The sequence below is a fragment of the Megalops cyprinoides genome, chromosome 8, assembly GCF_013368585.1.
Source record: "Megalops cyprinoides isolate fMegCyp1 chromosome 8, fMegCyp1.pri, whole genome shotgun sequence".
Taxonomy (NCBI): Eukaryota; Metazoa; Chordata; class Actinopteri; order Elopiformes; family Megalopidae; genus Megalops; species Megalops cyprinoides.
The window spans coordinates 37646577-37667396 of NC_050590.1; the positions used below are offsets into that span (position 1 = coordinate 37646577).

At 43.3% G+C, this 20820-nt stretch overlaps 1 protein-coding gene across 1 annotated transcript; it reads right to left on the reverse strand.

Annotated features, from left to right (window-relative positions):
• Positions 1-348: 348 nt before the first annotated feature.
• On the reverse strand, positions 349-2883 carry zgc:113274 (uncharacterized protein LOC552925 homolog). Its single transcript, XM_036534689.1, is given in 5 exon segments — positions 349-428; positions 533-589; positions 592-630; positions 633-716; positions 2721-2883. Coding segments are annotated over 5 exon segments (423 nt in total).
• Between the last annotated feature and the right edge of the window lie 17937 nt (positions 2884-20820).

A 20820-nucleotide genomic window follows, 5' to 3' on the forward strand; every position in this document is an offset into this window, starting at 1 on the left:
TAGACTAACTGGACAAAAAGGCCTGCATTCTGGCAACCCTTACTCATGAGTTATAAACATTCATATAAGCATAGCTGTTTCTAACTCATACATCCTTTAAAAACAGCTAGGGTCACTCTGATCCCACTCCTGGATGTGCCAAGCATCCCAACCAGTTTGCGCAGCTGTATAACCTGCTCAGGAAGAGACCTGGCATCACATACGGGTTTCGATTGTAGAGTGTGCCACAAACCAGACAGTTCATGGACCAGCACCTGCAGTCTCTGCCACACAAAGCTAAGAGGGTGGTCCACATCTGATACCCTGTGGGCCAGTCAGATACAAGTGAGCTGGTCAAGGCCTGGAAAATTACTCAGAGCCCACTGTTGCTTCAGTCATATGGCAGGCAAGATGGTGGCATTTCTTAAAGCTCGCAAACCAATCTTGACCTAGAGTAAAAGAGTTTAGAGTCACTCAATATCACTTTGTGGACTGCATTTTGACTGCATGTTGCACTCACTAAGCCTTGCCTGTCCTATACAGTCAGACTAACCTGCCAAACCATTCTCTGTCCAGTTGCTGGCGACTGGAATGATGTTCCTTTTTCCAGTTCAAATGCCAGTTCACGGCATTTCTTTGTAGTGAGGCAATAGGAAGTTTTTTCATGTGGTCGGCAAGCTTCTTCTCTATGTCTTCCCTAAATATCTTCTTCGCCTCAGAGGTTCCTTTGTATCCAGCTGTTAGTCTTCTCATCGTCTAACTTTTGTAGATATCTGCGAAGGGTCAGAGCCAGCCCTGACCAGTTTGGTGCCCTAGGCAAGATTTTAGCTGGTTCCCCTTGCATGGCAGCCAATTCCACCACCATGGTTAATTGTGTTTTTAAACTATTCTTTATGGTCAGAACATGACAAACACTTGCCAAACAGTGGAACATTCCACAAATCTGAGGTAGAACATTCAAAACAATTATAATGATAAAATCTTTTTTCAACATCAAAATATGCATGAGTAAAATTAAGTAAAATCCTTTTTCAGTCCTTTTTCCTCAAAATAAATATCTTTATAGAAAAATTAAGTGCTGCAGTGTGATACAGCACACATGTAGGATGACTCAGACTGCAAAGTGTTTTAAAGGATAATGTCAAAAAATAAAACAATAAATAGACAAAGAAATCTTAATTCTGGTCAGCATGCCAAACCCTTTGTACAGACTGGTTGACACATTTTGTAAGTGTTTCAGCTGACAATGTAAACAAAATAAATAGACAAAAGAAAAATCTCAACTGTGGTCAGTATCTTCTGTACAAGTTTTAAACAAGCAAATCCATTATCCTACAAGTTATGGGCAAGAGAGACTGTCTAGTACCAGGTTTTAAAGCTGCCCTGTGACAGCTGATAAGCATCTTGAATCCCTCATTTTCGACAGTGCTAATGGGAAGCAAGTCTTTTGCAATGCAATATGCAATTCCATTTGTGATGTCTTTGTGTCTTTTCTTTTTTTTGTCGTAAGGCACGGTGCTGGAAAATGCTGATACGATTGTCGAGTGCTTGTTGAGTGTCCACTAACAACACTCATTTGGGACTGTAATTTCTTACTTTTCTGCGTGTTCTAACGGGTGATATTGTTTCAAATGATGAAACAGGTTTGTGGTGTTTCCTGTCTTTGATGGCATGTGTCTTCAGCACAGTTTGCAGTGCACGCTGCTCTGTTTTTTTGTCGGATTGTAAATAGCCAAAATATCTCCAAACTACTGAAGTTGAGTGACCTTTCTTGTCGATGATGTCTTCGCCCTTCGAGCTGGTCATGGGCACTGCTTTTTCTCATTTTGCTTGTTTTGCTTATTCTGCTCCAACTACAAGCCTGTCAGCCACTATGTCTGTAAACAATACCACGTGCTGGCCTGAATTTATACCTCTCACTGTGCAACCTAACTTGCACAATGCATACCTCTATTCCTGCTGGCAGTTCGTGATTTATTTCTGTGCATGCTATCTAAGCATGGAAAGTAATTATATCGAACATTTATCGAACATTTGTTATATTTCTATTTTATTTTCCACGGAAAATTATATCGTGATAATTATTGTTATCGTTTTATCTTCCAGCCCTACAGTTACAAGTATTAATTACAGAAGGGGATGGAAAATGTTGTAGATTATTCCCCAAACACCTGAATAGTCTTTCCAACTTTCCCTATGAATTTAAGGTGGGAGTAACTGATGTTAACTCTAGCTATTTATTAAATTAGTGAATGTTACTATTGTCCAAGCTAGTAACACTCTGCTCCAATGGTAACTAGTATTACTATGCAATGGATAAACTATTCATTCATCACATTACCTCTGTCTGCTTCCCGTTTTCCCCCTCTTGTCTTCTTCTTTTTCTTCCTTGGGTACCAGAGGGCTTTGATCTTTTTGACATGATTACGTTACTGATGTTAGCCTAATCGTATCATGTTTCATGGTCACTAGATCAGATAACTCACCCATCCCACAATCAGGTAAGTCTGGAGGGGGTGGGGGGGTGGGGGGGGATTTGGGGGTAAGTGCCGGGGTGATGCTGCAGACAACCCAAAAAATAGGCTAAGTAGTTATGTTGTTGTGGGTTTTTTTAATATTTTGAAATAATAGTATTAAAATAGTGTTAGTAAAAAATAAAAAAAGTTAAAAATTTTTGTTTTTTTCTTCCCTCATTTGGGGCACCCCTATGGATGGATGGCACCCCTAGCATTCGCCTATACTGCCTATGCCAAGGGCCAGCCTATCAAGGGTTGACCTATCAATCTTTCTTTCTTTTGACACTTTTCTGATGGATTTTCCTCCCTTGACTTCAGCGACCGCAATCATTAACTCCTATAGGGGTGTGGAGCCCCTATCCGTTTTTCTTCTGTAATTACGTGGCATGACAGCTGTTATGCTACATCTAAAATATGAAAGATAGGGCCCTATCTTACACCCGGCACATGGCGGCTTGCACAGCGACGCAGTTGTCTTTGCTAGCTTACAGGCAGCGCATTGTCAGTTTTCGCATCATGCGCTCACACTGTCAAATGGTAATTAAAAAAAAGGAAGTGTGGTCAAGCGCATGGTCTATAAGACGCTATTTTGACAGCACTGAAAATGCGCCTTTGACCAAGCGCTGTTGACCAAGAAAAACCTGGTTGGAAGTCAGTGGCACATTGTTTAATATTATTTTAAGGGTGCAGTATCAACTTACTCATGTCAGGCTGCGCGATCATACACCCTGCTTCTGTCATACAACAACAAGCAATAGCACACATCCATGCAAAATATAACAAATTAGATTACAATGGGACACATCGTTTTGGGATAAATGAAGATATGAAGAAATGTATGTCACAATGAGTAGTTATAATAATCAGGTATTCACAGATATGGGAGATTAGAAAAATTAGGTAGGTAGACCTATTTTAAAAAAATTTTTTTAAATTCTTTCACCAATAGCAGCAAGACCACGGGTATTTAAGGACATGTGTCATAATGGAGCTGTTGGTCAATATTCAGGAAACTAAATCTGATGGATCAACACTGACGGCTACTTTAGGCTACACTGACACAAGATCATGTAAGTTTATTAAAACACCTTGAACTCTTCAGTTAAATATCTTTGCATTTGCTCATATGTTGTCAATTCGCTCAACTGAATGGAGTATCTGATGGCACAGAGAATTTTAAGACGGCGAAGGCAGAGGGTTCACTGGCCGAGACATTCCTATCTGTCTCTCAGGGAGCAGGAATGTAGGTGTAAGCTGCGTCTATCTCGCCAGGCTGTGACAGACATCTGTCATCTCCTGGCAGATGATCTGGGAACTAATGCATCCTGTCCCTATGCCCTTCCCGTTGCTATTAAAGTAACCGCTGCACTGCAATTCTATGCTAGTGGGTCATTCCAACATCTCCTGAGTTCAATTGGAGGCATATCACAATCTGCCATAAGTTCGGCCATACATGCAGTTACCCCAGGTCTAGTCCAACATGCTAGTGAATACATTCAATTTCCCATGACACCTGACAGTCAGGAGCGGGTTAAACAGGAATTCTGGGCGATGAGTGGGTTCCCTGGCGTCCTCAGTGCCATAGACTGTACTCATGTGCAACTACGTGCACCATCTGAAAACGCACTGATTTATGTCAACAGCAAGGGGACCCACTCAATTAACATACAGGTGATCTGCGATGCTGCATGTCGAGTCACCCATATGTTCGCAAATTACCCTGGCTCAAGTCATGACTCCTTCATAATGGGCAATTCTGTCATTCCTACAGTCTTCCAGAGGAATCCTCCCCTGGAGGGGTGGCTGTTAGGGGACAATGGCTACCCATTAAAGACATGGCTGATTACACCATACATAGAAAGAACATTTGGGTTGCTGAAAATGCGCTTCAGATGTTTGGATAAGTCAGGTGACACATTACAGTACAGCCCTCAGAAAGTCGGAGCATTCTTTGTAGCATGTTGTGTGTTGCATAACATTGCCATACGCCACAGATGTCTCCTGGACTTACATGAGGGAACATTACAGGACTTTCAAAGATGTGAGGCTGAATTGCATGTGCCGATGCCAATGGACCCAAATGCACCAGCAGCAGCACGGGAGAGGAGAGATCAGCTGGCAGAACAGCTTCATCATCCGTAGCCTGGTAAGCACAGTTTCTTTTATTTATTAACAAAATGTTTTTAGGTTTAACACTTGAAATATTACCATGAATATGATTCACCGTGTTTTTTTCATGAGGCTAAAACATTGGCAAAACATTTCTTTCATACATCTTTATTCTTTTTCAGAGAAAAAAAAGACCAACTGATGACTGAAAAAAAACAATACAAAGAAACTGTCAAAACAAAAATACATATGTTGATTATTTATTCCCCCTTTGCCCTCCTCGGGGTCGCAGGCACGGAGTACGGTGGAGCTGGACAGGCTGGGGAGGCTCCGGGAGGAGCGGGGAGCGAGGTGGTCCTGGTTGGATGTGGACAGAGACCTTGTGGAGGGAGGTGGCGGCGGAGGATCAGGTGTTATCGCAGGTGTTACAGCAGGAGCAACGCGCTCAACTGCTTCAACAAGCAGTCCCAGATTGTCGGCAATGCACGCGAGGGGCCGCAGCAACATCTCCATGCGGCCAAGACGGGTGTTGACACGCCGGACACCCTGCTGGATTGCTGCCAGCAGCCTCTCCAGCATGTTAAAACCAGCCTGCTGGAGATCCAGGAAAGGGTGGTCCTCCTGTCAGACGATGCTGCCACGGCGTGATCTGGGTCTGCTTGTTGCTCCTCTCGATGGCTGTGGGGCTTCTCCCTCCATAACTGCACCCTGCTTCCGACCACTGGTTCCCGGCTGATGAGGATCTTCAGCCAGTGGAGCTTAAGAACATATTTGGTGTATTTATTGTATGGCTTTGTTGTGGGTGTTAATGTAAATAATTATAAATAAATAAACAAGTAAATGAATTAATTTACACAACACTGTATGGATTGTAAGCACTGACTGACCTTGGAGCTGGACGCCTATTCCCTATTTCCCTCCAAATCCCTCAATGCTTTCTGCACTGAGGGTTAAGGCAGCGAGGTCCTCCGCTGGTGTCAAATCCTCTGTGGTACGTGGTCCTCCCCCTGTCTCCCGACGCTGCTTGCGGCTTGTGGCGAGCTTTTGCTTTCCCCGTCTCCTTCAGGATCCAAGATTTTTTTATAGTCACTATGCAAACATATGTAACGGAGCGCCTGTACCTTTAAGCAGAAGCAACAGCGGCAGTGCGGCGTCGCATCAACTGACGTCACGGTATGCGACACTAGTCATGCTAATTGTTTGCCGTGGGATCCCTTTAAAAGCCCGGCACTGCTGCAGCCAGGTAGGCGATTTGAATTCTGTTCGATTTGGCATTTTGCGTCTTATGCTCCAGTCGTTATCGTTGTTGAGCAGTAGTTGAGTGCCCACGTCTCAACCGTGAAGGGCCAAACACTTGAAATATTGCCCTTATCGTGAGTCGCAGTGTGCCGTATTTGGGGTACCACTCAATCGGTGGGTGCGTGTCCTTGTTTAAGTTACCGGCTGCTTTGCTGTGTTGCGGTGTCAGCACTTAGCAACGGGAGTTCACCTCTCTTCGTCTTCGGCCGTGGTGGGTCGCTTACCGGAAGTACACAAGATCAAGGCCGCATTTTGGTCACCGGCTGCTGTTTTGTCATCAATAACTCGTTTAGTTTTATGACTCTTATTTAGCGAATGCTCTATCGCGGCGGCACCGTACGAGGGTGGCCGGAGCATCTGAGTGGTAACGTGTGATCGTGTGTGTTGGTGCGTGTGTGCGTGCAGGTGATTGTGTGAGTTAGTGTTGAGGGCGCTGGGTGTGTGTAGACGTGCTCCGTGTTGGCGTGGGGTGCATGCTCGTGCGTGTGTGTGTGCGTATGGATATCGGGTATGGGGTTTCCTGGTGGGTAGCATGAGGAATGATCTACTGTGATATTGTATTGTAAACATAATCTTCTTTGTTAGCTGTCTTGGTTGTTGTTGTTGTTGTTGTCTATTTTCGGTTTGGGTGTCTTGCGTCTGATGCTAGGCCCCACCTGTGACTAGTCTGCCCTCCTGGGCCCGTGTGTTTCACCTTGACTTTTCACACATTCCAGGATTGGTTAAGGCACCTTGTTGTGCCCGTTGGGGAAGTGTTGTGTTGTGATTTATACTGGTGTTATTACCTGTGGCCATAACTGCTATTTGGTTAGCCCTGTGGGCTCAGACCTAACTGGTGGGGCCCTTTTCTGATGTTGTCTTATTATTGTCTTTCTTTTCTTTCCTGGCAGGACTGGGGACATCCAGTAGGGAGGCTTGACACCTGGTGGTGGGTATTTGTGTCTTTGCTCCACTATCATCTGCAGTGTAGTGTCACCGGGGTGTGCAGTGCAGTGTGTGTGTGTGTGTAGCCACGTGTGGTCCTTCTGACCCTCCTTCCAGACAAGGTCTCCCTCTGGTAAGCTCCGCTCCTGTTCATTCTAGTTTATTTTGTGTCTTCGGTATCCGCTATCGGTACGATATTCCTCTGTGTCTAACTGGGTGTTTAGCCCCACTAATGAAAGTGTAACCATCAGACCAATCAAAATAAAGAGTGTATACAATTTTAATAGAACCCTGTCTCTGCTTCATCCTTGCACGAACCTGTGTGCCTTGGTGTGGATTATACAGGAAGCTGGTTGTATTTGGTAACCGGTGGTTAGTTCCCACCAGGCTTATTTCCTACATAGAGATCAGACCTCCAGTAGGTGGCGTAGTCGACACAAAGCTCTAATCATTGCCCCGGCTCCTCTACACATACAGCAAAATTGCAGCACTCTTTATGGTGTGCTCACATAGTCTAAAACTTAACACATGCTAGACATAGAAAGAAAAGAACTGAAATGTGTGCAATGTGTTGCGTAAATATATAGTCTAAGTAAATTTACTTGAAAAAAATACACACAATACATAAAATGTTAGTATTCATTGTTTTTGCATACTAATGGAACTGGTAGCAAGCAGTATTGTACAGTGTTGTACATCTACCTGACATCATTGTAGCGTTTTCGGCATTGCAGAGGTGTTCTGGTGAGGCCAGAAGACGAGGAGATGCTCGCCGCAATGTCTTCCCATGCCTGCTTGACCTCGAGGAGTTTAGGGGGATTTCTTCTATCCCCATATATGATCTGCTTGCGCACTTTTGGCGTCTCCCTGGTAATTGCGCCATTGAAATAGCAGTCCACCACTGATCAAGCGCCTCGCTTTTCAAGGGAATGACAGATGACGATCTGATTGGTTCTTTGCATGTCACGCCGAAAACACACCTCTGATCAATTAGGTAGAGTAGTCCAACCCTTTTGGAGCAATGCGCCGGCACTTGGGGTGTTTTTTCCTCGGTCAAAATAGCAAAACGCGCCAGACCACACCCACAACGACAGTGTGCTTCACGCCACTGACGTTGTGCCTTAGATCGCTAAAATAGGGCCCATAATGTCAGTTATTCATTAATAGGATGCAACACTAATTTAAACACCAAATATTTGACTTAACTTCATGTAAACATGAGGGGGTAAGATGAACCACCGGTTGAACTTACCCCCAATGCTCTGGCTCATTTTGCCCCACAGCCACCATTTTGGGAAAAGTGCTTATAGCAACCCAGAGCTACACTTTCGTTAATTCACTCACATGTTTTTACACATTGCCAGTTCATCAACATACCTGATATAACTTTTTAAAATGACATAAATTATCTCTGATGTCAGACCGATTATACCTGATATGCAAAAAAAAAAAACTTTGACAGGCAAAAAACAGTTTTTTTTTAAACTCATATAACTACACCACTACAAGTAGACTAGCTGGAAAAAAGGCCTGTATTCTGGCAACCTTACTCATGGGTTATAAATATTCATATAAGCAGAGCTTCAACCAATAGCAGAGCTTCTAACTCATCCAGCCTTTAAAAACAGGTGGGGTCATTCTGATCCTGCTCCTGGATGTACCAAACATGCCAACCAGTTTGCACAGCTGTATAACCTGCTCAGGATCAAACAGACATGGCATCGAACACAGGGTATGACTGTGGAGCGTGTCACAAACCAGACGGAATGGAGCCAGCTCCTACGGTCTCTGCCACATGAAGCTAAGAAGGAGGTCCATGTCTGGTACCCTGCGAGCCAGTCACAAGTGAGCTGGTTGAGGCCTTGTAAGTGACCCAGAGCCAGCTGTGCGCTGGTTAAGCTGAGGGCAGCTCCAGGAGTGAGATTCTACCATAACAGCCCAGCAAGAAACAGGAAAATGAGACCCAGTTGCTAGTTTTTATTTACCATTAATAATAACAAATGGTTATCTTTCATGAACATTGACTCAAAATTAAGCAATTATTTCAGTTATATAGCTCAATACACACATCTATATACCTCTTTCTTACTTCTTCTCAACCTAGTACATCCTTATCACTAGACTGCAGAGACTAGAACCCCAGCATCCTTGCTAAAATTACATCAGTTAGGCCCACAAAAAAATATACTTACAGCGAAGAATTTACATTCATTAACAATGACACAAAATGAGGACCTTTTACACCAATCCAGCTCAAATCAAGGCGCAAACAGGAAAAGGAGATCCACTTGCTAGATATGAACGGGTAATGATGACAAATTATTATCTTTCATGAATAATAGCGCAAAATTAAGGACTTACCAGCTAGAGGTGTACAGAGACGTCATTATCTGTATCTGTGTCTGTTCGACCAACAAAATTTTTGTTGGTCGTTTTTGTTGGTTGTTTCTGTTTTGATCATTTTGATGTATAGGTTGCAGGTGTAATCCAGCTGCCACACCAGGCTTTTGTCTTGCTAGCTCTGATTCGGTGGGGGCAACTACAGAGCATAGCGATCACTTTTCAATAATGTGTAGTAATTGAAACAACTAGTTAGTGAAAACAAAGTCCTATGTTGCAAAGAGAATGGGCATTTGTACCTTGTGTCCATCCACAATGATATGAATCGATTTGAAGAAACTTAATGGCTGACGCACAGACATGTCAATCATGGCTTTTTTTCCAAATAATAATGAGCAACTTCGGGTAGAAGAAATATCTGTTTCCATAGCATTATTTTTGCTTTCCCGAATAACGTATTCGGATTCAGGTACATCCCTACTACCAGCAAGACAGTTCGATACATTCCTTCATATATGTAATATTCCTACTACTATGCAAACTAGTACACCCCTATCACTAGCCTGCATAGATGAAAACGCTTACATTCTGGCTACTGTTAACATTGTTTAGGCCCACGAGGAACAGAAAATTAGGATATACTGGAAGCAAATGATCTATTTTCATTACCAACTACTCATCCAGCAACAGTAACCTCGCAACACACAGGCTAGCCAATAGTTGCTAGTTATATACCAGTAATGAATGATTTACTTTCATAACTAATCAGTCCAAATTAGGGACCTCTTTCAACTACATGGAAAGACTGAGGACAGCCCCAACAATGCACAAGAACTGAGAAACTGAGAAGTTTTAGGAGGGTCCACAAGTTGGGACTGGTGAAGTAACACACTGATGACCACTTTTCAATTGAAAAGATTTATTTCGATGCGCAAAGGGAGACTCACGTGGGAGCAGCGACATGCGTTCTGACCGAGACCTTCAACATAATGGCCACAAGTGAGGGTTTAAGTACCTTGTCTGCAGTATACCAAATGGCAGGTGTGAACATTCCCATCGGGAAGTGCATATCACACCTGGATGTCCTGGGGACACCCACTGGGTCAGCTACCGGGGACATCCCTTTGAACCCTATATGTAGCCGGTTATCTCTAACAGTCAGAGGGCTATTGCAGTGTGTGTGTGTGTGTGGGAACGTAAATACAAAATGTAGTTCAAACAATGTTCAAACAAAATGCAATTTAAATAGAATGTAACTGGTTAAAACCTATCACCCATATCTGATTTACCATCAGCAGCAGCAATGCTCCGGATTGCCTCTAACTCTTTCAGATACCTAGGAGTAGTGGTTAATTTTAAGTTTTCTGACATAATCAAATTCGACCTGAATCCTCCTGTAGACCATCTCAAAAAAGACTTGGCACAGTGGGTTGTCCTTCCTCTGTCTCTGGCTGGGCATGTAAACTCTGTGAAAATGAACGTGCTACCCAAGTTTCTACACCTGTTTCAGTGCATCCCAGCCTTTCTACCCAAATCTTTTTTAACACTTTAAACAAACACATTACATCCTTTATCTGGAATAAGGGCCCAAGTAGGATACACAGACAGATATTACAGAAACTGAAACGTTCAGGAGGACTAGCACTACCATATTTTATGGCGTACTACTGGGCGACAAACATTCATAGCGTCCTCTATCGGTTTCATAGCCATTAGCCGGGCTAAGCAGCTGGGTCCCAGCTTGGGTCACTACAGAGGGAAATTCTTGTTCCCCTGCTTCTCCAGAGGCCCTCCTTTGCTTACCTCTCTCATCCCCTCTCCGCTCTTATGGGAACATGCTCATGCACCAATCTCCAATCACCAGTTCAAAGCCCACTCTGGCCTTCAGTTAACCCCTATCCTCTCCCCCATAATAAAAAACCTATTATTTCCTCTGTCCCTAAATGATAATGCATTTAACATTTGGCACAGGGTGGGGTTAAGGTCAGTTGATGACCTCTCCATCAACAATCTATTTCCCACTTTTTCTCAAATCTCTCAAAAGTTCTCTCTTAATAGGGCCCATTTCTTTAGATATTTGCAGATAAGGCACTTTGTTAAATACACGTTTGCAAGCTTCCCTCATCTCCCATCAAAAGGCCAGATTGATCAACTCTTTCAAGTAGATACCCACTTAAGGGGCTCAATCTCCAAAATCTATAGTATTATTTCTGCCCTTTCCTACACCTCCCTGGCCCACATTAGACAGCAATGGGAGTCTGATCTTCAGAATGAAATTGATGATGTAACATGGGACAGACTCTTATCCCACATCCATTCCTCCTCAATATGTGCCTGGAACAGCCTCGTACAATTGAATTGAAACTAGTTCACCGCATATACTGGACAAAACTTAGACTGTCTAAGATTAATCCAAGCATTGACCTGTCCTGCAGCAGATGCCATCATGCTACAGCTGATTTAATTCATTGGTTATGCCCTTCTTTAAATTTCTGGACATCAGTCTTTAGCTGTCTCTCAACAATTATGGGTAAACCAGTGTTAATTTTGGCAGCTGATTTTGATTTAGTCTTAGTCTTAGTGTTTTGACTAAAATGCATATTAGTTTTTGTCATATTTTAGTCTTTTAAATTATTAGTTTTAGTCAATGAAAACTATAGAAGATTTAGTCTAATTTTAGTCAAATGCATTTTTGTCACGTCAATTTGCATTTTTTTTTATTAAATCACGGTGACCTTTCATCAAGAAAACAGATTTTCTTAAGCCAGCTACATTAATTAGGTTTTCTTCTCAGGGCCAGGGACTTCCAGCTGTAGCCTAAACTTGATGCATTTAATAATACAGTTACATCCAGAAAGGTTGTGTCATGCATTGTATTCTGTATAAAGATGTAATATGTGTCTTTTGCACTGTGGAAGGAATATGACATATTCTTTGGCTGTCTGTCAAATAAATCTGACATTTATTTAATTTAAAAATATTCTTTTGCAATATTCTTTTGTTGTTTATCATTGCAGTGCAAATGACCAAAAAACTACAATGAAGTACAGTATCCTCAGAGCATATAACCTACCCACAATATAAGACAAATGTCAAATATAGTGCAAATGTAGTATAGTAGTATAGTGTATATATAGTATAGGTCACTTATATGTTTTGAATAGTAGTCCAAATGACCATCAAGGACATACCAAAATGCTGGACAAATAAAGGACACGAGAATTAGTGATAAGGCCATTGTCACTGTGCATCTGGAACACAGCATTAGCAGTAGTCTCAACCCAGAACTGGGTCAAGCAAAACTCAGGCAGGCTATTGTCAGAGTGGTGCTTCTCACTTGCGGTTACCACATTCAGACTAGGATTAGCGTGAGTGGAAGATGACACAGTAATAAAACCTAACTACCATAATATTTAAATGATACATTAAAACAATCAAAAAACAAACAATAATGGTTATAATTTTACCATATCTCTACGACACAAGCATAATAGGACACTGTACACTAGCTGACCTGTAAACAAACAACGCTAACAGTCGCTATTGCACTGGCAAGATAACCTAAACACTAACAAGTAACACATGTTGGCCACCGCTTCATTTGCAATACTGTTCTTAATGACAAAGTGAAAAAAGACAATTTTTCCACTGACTTTGTCTTACAGTGTAGGACCTAGCTCAGAACAATGCTAGCATTGCTGGATATCCTAGTTATAAGCTTGCTAACTTGCCAACACCGAATGGCAAGAATGAGAGTGAGCGCTGTTTGTATTATGCAGTAGAGTGGGGAAGTAAGAGGCAGTCCAGCTTGCTAGATAATACAAGGAACATTGACTTAGTAGGTTGTTCAAGTAATATTAACGTTCATCCTGCACCCAGACAACTTACCTACCGATATGCACAATTAACGTTAACAAGTCGAGTGAACAAGAAAAGACAGTCGTCTGCTTTTCACTAACAGTCAAGCCTTTAAGTTGATTTTGATAGCTATAGAACTTACCCTAGCTAGCTTGGTGTGCCTTCAAATGCCTCGATGTATGTATTGTTTTTCCCACCAATTTTGTACCCACACGGTTTGCAATGTGTTTTATTGTCAATAGCATTAGTGATACAATTTCTCAATTTCTTCAAAATTCTACAATTTTTTTTCTTCCGAGTGTTCCACTGGCGGGGCAGCATGACCTGGACCTGTGTATCAACCAATCATAAGCATGCAGTACTCGGTTATGCATATCTTGTTTGTTTAATACATCCAAAGATGCCACACATCACTGTCACAGTCACTCCATGGTACGACTGTGGCCTTCAGCCTGGAGCTGATGTCGTCAGATAGTGCCCAACCTTCTTTGGGTGTTTCGACCCTTAACCGCAGCACCCTCCAGTTGGCGGGTCGGCAGTGGTGGCCAAATCACTGCCCATCAGCTCCAGGCCTCCAGCCCTCCTCCTCCCTTTTATGCCATAACCAATAAGAGGCTCTCTCTGCTGCCTCTCCCATCCTGCGAACAACTATCTTCCGCTCGTTGCCCGATATTCCAAGGGTAGTGAGCGCCGACCACACAGACTGCGCCGGGAACCCTCTACACCCCACTTCCACTGGAAACAGCCATGTTTGCCACCCTTTCTCTCCGCACTCCATGACAAGGTCTTGGTATTTTAGGCTCTTCCTTTCATGGGCCTCATCACAGCCTTCTTCCCATGGGACAGTCAGTTCAACAAGGATGACCTTCTTCACCTGCTCTGACCGGATGACTATGACAGGCCTCAAGGTTGTCTGGACGATACGAGGGAAATTCAACTTCCTTCCCAGGTCTACTCTCATCTCCCACCCTTACGCCCCCTGAAAGATGTTAAGTCTAGTTTTCCTCATAGCAGATGGCTGTTCCCCTGCCCGGATGAACTGCAACAGTGGTACTTGCAGCTTGTGTGGTGCTTGTGGCGTTTTCCTGGTTTGCTCCAAGATGTCTGCAATCACTCTGAGCACCCTGTCATGCCGCCACCTGTACCTTCCCTGGGTGAGGGCTGTGTGACATCCAGCCAGGATGTGGGCAAGTGTGCCTCTTTTCCCACACAGTTTGCATAGTGGGTCTTCCCTCAGGCCCCACCTCGCCAGATTTACCGGAGATGGGAGTGTGTCATACACAGACCTCAAGAGGAAGCTTATGCGGAATGGTTCCAGCCTCCAGAGTTTAGTCCATGAGACTCTCCTTTTTGGGAGATCCCATTTGGTCCACGTTCCCTGGGTTGCTAGTTCAACAGCCTTTGCCTTCCACGCCTCTTCCTCTTGCTGCCTTACTTCTGCCTGGACCATCTCTCACCTCTCCTCCACACTTGCCTTGCCCCACTGGTGGAAATGGGAGGTTCCCAGCCCCTGTCACCCAGTGCAGACATTGCCAATGATGTCTCTCAACTCCAGGGAGCTTTCAGCCTGCCTGACTGCAGTGTCTGCTGCCCACTTGCGGCCTGTCCTTGTTGTTACTCCTGCACTGCTAAGTAGCTCGTCTCTGGAGTCCCTGAGCATCATTGCCACCCTGCCCTTGGCTACCTTGAACTCTTCTACGACAGATGAGAGTGGAAGCTGGAGTTGTCCTGACCTGATGTAGAGCCCCACTGCTGTGAAACTGGGAGGGATGCCGAGCCACTGCCTCAGATGTTTGTTAACTCTCCTCTCCACTGCCTCCACCGCAGTCATTGGTATCTCATAGACTGTCAGTAGCCACATCAGCCTTGGTAGCAGCCCATGCTGGTAAATCCAAGACTTGCCAGGCAGTCCCGACCTGTCAATCTTCCTCAGCCACTCATCTGCCTGTTTTTCAGTGCTGGAAATATTGTTCCTATCACTGAGGGTGTCATCATACCACTTTCCCAGGCATTTGATGGGGTTCTCTCTGATTGTTGGGATGTCTTCTCCTTGGACTTGGAGCTTGAACGCATCAGTCACCTTCCCCTTCCTTATCACCATGCTTCGTGACTTTCTGGGCTTGGCAGCTGCTGTAATAAGGAGGTCCATTCCCATGATGAACAGGATGGGGGAGACTGTGCATCCTGTTACAATCCCTTTCTCCAGGTCCTGCCACGTGGTGGTAAACTTGGCAGTCCTGAACCGCGGCTTGAATGCACCCAGGTAGCTGTTCATCATCTGCCTGATTTTGCTTGGGATGTGGTAGTGTTCCAAGGCCTTGTTGATGAGGTTATGGGGCATAGACCCATATGCATTGGCAACAAAACTGTTAGGTTGCCCTCTTGGCCTCCTGGATCAGATGGCTGAGTATGGTGGTGTGCTCCATGCACCCAGAGAACCCTGGGATCCCTCCTTTCTGGACTGAGGTGTCTACATAGCTGTTCTCTGTCATGTAGGTTATCATCCGCCTTGCCAAGATTTTCCTCTCGATCTTGGCTTCTACATTCAGCAGAGCGATGGTACGAAAGTGGCTGATCTCAGAAGATCCCTTCTCTTTTGGCACAAAGCAGTCCTCTGCCACCCTCCAGGTTGCTGGTATATTACCCTTTGCCCAGATTTTCCTGAAGAGCTTCCACAGTCTACGTAGCAACCGTGGGCATTTCTTGTAGACCTTGTAGGGCAGGCTGCTTGGTCCAGGGGCTGATGCTGTTCTGGCGCTCTTTACCACCTCCTCAACTTCCTTCCAGGATGGCTCTCTGATATCCAGGTCTTTTGAGGGGGTACAGCACTGCTGATCTTTGGATGGCTGTCCAGATCTTTGTTCCTGTGTGTGTCGCAGTGGGCTGTCCTAAGGAATTCCTCAACCTCTTCTTTAGAGCTGGTCAATGTGCCCGATCTGGCTTCCCCCACCAAGGCCCTGGTGAAATTGTAGGGGTCCTTAATAAACTGGGGTGCTTCCTGCCTGGGGATCTTCTGCGTCTGACGTGGTGTTGCCACCCCGCACTGCAATGAATTTGCCTCTTCTCCACACTTGGTCCTGGCTTGATGTATCTTCAGCCCCTTGATTTTCTTACTTATCTTGCCACAGTGGCATTTGACTTCTAGTGCCTTCCCTGTCAGTGCTGTTTGGGAGAGCCTTCTCGTTACTTGTGTCTCAGTATTGGCTGTTACCGTTGAGTCTGTCCTTGTGAGCCTCTCCCCCCCCCCCCCCCCCCCCCCCTCTCGGGAGACTCTGGGGTATTGTTCTGCATTGTGGTCTGTAGCTTACTGTGGTGCCCTCTCATGAGTGCTGTGCATGAGGTTCCTGGCCTCATGCACCCATGCCAGCCTTTCCTGGAAGTCAGCTGTCTTTCCAGCGTCACCAATCTTCCTTGGTTGCCATCCAGCCTTTCCTGGACTTCACTGGTTACCCAGAGTTCACATGGTACGACTGTGGCCTTCAGCCTGGAGTGAGTGAGTGACTGTATGTGAGTGACAGTATGTAATTTCATTTTAATTAATTAAGTAATCAATTAATTGATTAATTTATTAATTAATTAATGGTAGCTAAATTGCTTGTCCATTCATCTGTCTCTGATACTATTGTTTCATTATTATTCGTCAACGAAAGAGGTTGCTTGCTCAATACACCTAGAAAAGATCACACACATTAAAGGGTAATACAAAGTCATTCAATAAAACCCCTTCTTGGCATTCCTCTCTAATTATTAGAATCTTTCCCCAACTGCCCCATAGACTCTACAGTGTATTAATGAGTAAGTCCCCTGGAGTCCTAAAGACCTCTATTTATGACCCAGGTTGAGGGATATCAGATAACATTTTGACTCATTAGTACATTGATTATATTTCAACTTTTATCTCCTTACCTTATTGCTTTTATTTTAAATTGTCTTTGTTTTGCTTCTCTTCTGCAACATTTTTTCCTTTTTTTTTACAGTTGCAACTTGTAAATGGGGGGAAATTGTAAATTTTCCTATTGCCTGCATATTGATGTTTTGGGGATAAAATGTATCAGATGAAGGTGTATCTGTTAACAGGTAAATGTTCTTTGTTAGGCTCTATGTCATCTATGAAAACACCCAATAAATAAAATATGAGAAACTGTTGGTACATTTCATGTCTCTTAACTAAACTTGAAATTGTAGTGTAATTTACAAAAATCTAGTGTCTTACAAAATGGTATCCCAGACAGTTTGTTTTGCCAGAAATCCCTGTCAACATATTACCATGAACTTTTTGGAAGTGTTTAATTATTTTGTGAAGTACATGTGTATCAAGCTACCACCACTACTAAACTACTACTATCAAACTATCAAACGAACTAATATAGTTCCGATAGTTCCTATATTATGCTTCTGCGACAACGCACAGTTCTTGGCCACCAATGAATAGCTTATTCCTTGCAGGTATATTTGTTTGGCACTCCATATTTTGTAATACTTGCATAGTATAGCGTGTTTTGATGTTATTCATGCAATACTATATAATTAGTAAAAGGTGTTGTTTGTACACACTGCATACATAATGAAGCCGGCAGGTGCCAAGAGTGCAGCACACCCCACCCACTCCAGAAGAAAGACAAATATCAGCAGAAAATTCTGAACTGAGATCTGCTGAAACAGGGAAGAATGAAATAAGATATGCTGATGGAATCTTTTCTCCAAGTGTTCAGGATCAATGACCACGTGCCGGCGTCTCCTCAGAGCATCAAATGGATGTGCCCAAGTCCTTGGCTGCCTCAGAGCGCTTTAAAGTGTCCTTTAAAGAAACTGCCCTGGTGGCTGCCCGCGGGCTACAGGGTCCGCTGTTCAATTCAAAGGGCCTCTGACACCATGGGTGTCAACGTTGCTGTCAGTGCCTCGGTATGCCAGTAACTGACAAGGCTCCGGATCCCCTCAGCCTCCCTGTGCTAAGGACGTGCTGCTAGCTCATTTCCTGCCCCTGAGACCGGCATCTGGCAGGTGCCACATATTGTTTTGGTTCTCTCTCCTGCTCTGTTTGATTTTCTTCACACTTGGCTTTTGATGAATTATTTGATCGACTGACTGCTGACCTATGTTCTGATTATTCTGCCCGTTCAACTGTGTTTATGCATCAGAGAGGCCAGGCTCCGAGTGGATGTAGGGCCAGTGTAGTGATTCAGCACCTGAGAACAATATGTGGAGCCACAAAGACTGTTCACAAGAAATGCAGGAGCCCAATTTTTCACACTTTGAAAAGAGACCTATGAGTGTCATCTACAATAATAAAAGGCATAAAACATTTTTACTAAAATGTCAATTTTCCAACATCTGAAGGAATCAGAAGCAGTAATAATGTTATGATTACGGCATCAATTTCATCACCGAAATGGTTCAGTGTTGTATCTTCCTGTTATTTTTTTTTCATAAGGCAGTTCCTGAAATCCCTCTGATCAGCGCACCTGTTTTTAACCAGTTAGGAGTCTTTACATTAAAGAACGGATAAATGCTGTTTATTCTTGGGAGATGTCCTGAGTGGATGAAATTCAAATATGAGTCATTATCATGAAATACATATTTTTCCCATTTAAATCTGCACTCCTTTTACACTCAGGGTGAAAAGATAGTGCCAACCTTAAAATAAGTCTTTTATTTATGAAATTGTGCCTGATTCTGCTTTCCCCCCCTGGGTTATCCTTGAAGCTGTAGGTCATGAGTCTAATTATTTCAACATTACAAAGCTATAACCTGAGAATACAAAGAATGCTGTGACTGGATTCTGAAGATCGAGGTGAGAGTACTCTGTACTTATCTTTGGGGCAAGCAGGAGCTGTAAAGAGAGATAGGTTGATTATTACTGTCTTTCAGAACATACAGGAGAGTGGGACCTTATGTATTCAGCTACTTCTCACAGGCAAATCCTGCACTGCAGCAGTCAGCGCAATGTGGCCGGCACCTAGGGAGAGAGGGAGGGACAGGCAGATGAAACAGAACAATGGAACAGAGAGGAAGTGCAAAGGTAAGGCTACATAAAGATAAGCAACCCATAGCTGCACAGGCAAAATATGAAAACGGAGTGTGGAACGCACATAAAATTGTGTACATGCCAGTTCTGTCTTTAGCTTCTATTTTTCAGACACGTTTATTTAGTTAGTTACAGGGTCAGTTACATCATTAGACGATACGTGACATACACATCATTATTTAACAGTAAGAACAAGAACGAAAGTGCAGAGCAGTAACATAACAGTCAAGATGAAAGACAGTGATGTTCGCATTTAACAGTAAAGTGTTATTTACTCATGAATAATGAATGCCCACAAAAACAACATTGCCTTATATAATAGTACATACACTAGAGAAAAAGTATTTTCCTCTTTCTTGATATTCTCTATTATTGCCTATTTGGAGCACTGAATGTTTTCAGATTTTCAAACAAATTGTAATATTGCACACAGGGAACCTGAGTAAACCCAAAATGCAGTATTTTAATGTGTATTGTGTTCCTTCAGTGAAAATAGTTAACATACACCCATATCACCCGTGAAAAAGTTAATGCTCCCTTAAACCTATTATCTGGTTAGCCCACCCTTAGCCTTGCACATCTCTGTGGAGGAATCTTGGCCCACTCTTCTTTGCAGAACTGCTTTAACTCTCACAGATTGGTAGGTTTTCAAGCCATTCTCAGGTCCAGCCACATCATCTCTTTTGGATTCAAGTCAGAACTTTGACTAGGCCACTGCAAGTTTAATTTTGCTTCTTTTGAGCCATTCAGAGGTGGACTTGCTTCTGTGTTTTGGATCATTGTCCTGCTGCATCACCCAATTACACTTTAGCTTCAGCTCATGTATAGATAGTTGGACACTCTTCTTAAGTATTGTCTGGTACATAGCAGAATTCATGCCTACTTCAATGATAGTAAGTCATTCAGGTCCCAAGGCAGCAAAACATCCCCATACCATCACACTGCCACCGCCATGTTTGATTGTAGCTATGATGTTCTTACAGTGGAATGCTGTATTCACTTTACGCCAGACACAGGAAGACTTGCACCCTCCAAAAAGTTCCACTTTTGACTCATCCATTTTGACCAAAATTTTTGGAGATCATCCAGGTGTGTTTTAGCAAATGTGAGATGAGCTTTGATGTTTTTCTTGTTGAGTGGTTTCTGTCTTGCTCCTGTTCCATAAAGCCAAAAATTCCAAAATTTTCCAAAAAAAAGTTCCAAAATTTCTGCACAATCTCCTTCTCATTGTTGTCATTAACATTGACCTTAGCTGATGATAGAGAGGCCTGGAGTTCTTTGGAAGTTTTTCTAGGATTTTTTGAGAGGTCAACCAATCCTGGGAATATTCACCACTACTCCAAGTCTTCTCCATTTAGCGATAATGGCTTGCACTGTTGTTCAGTGGAGTCCAAGAACCTTAGAAATGGCTTTGTAACCCTTTCCACACTGATATACGTCAATAACTTTTTTTTCTCAGCTGTTCTGGAATTTCCTTTGATCGTAGCATTGTGTACCTGTAGAAGCCTTTTGGTGACTACTTCTCTCTGATGGTAAGGTTCAATATGTATGCCATTTAAACTCAACAGGACTGACTGCAATCAATCATGGCTGTGTTCAGTCACTTGAATCTAATTATCTACAAAAATTGTGTTGATTTCTTTGTTTCAAAACTAAGGGGGCAACTTTGTCTATTAAATGAAGGAAATAATGATTTAAAACGAGGCTTTTTATTTTCTCAGATTTCCCAGAATTGTCCCAAAATTTATCAGAATTGTCAGCGCTCCAGCC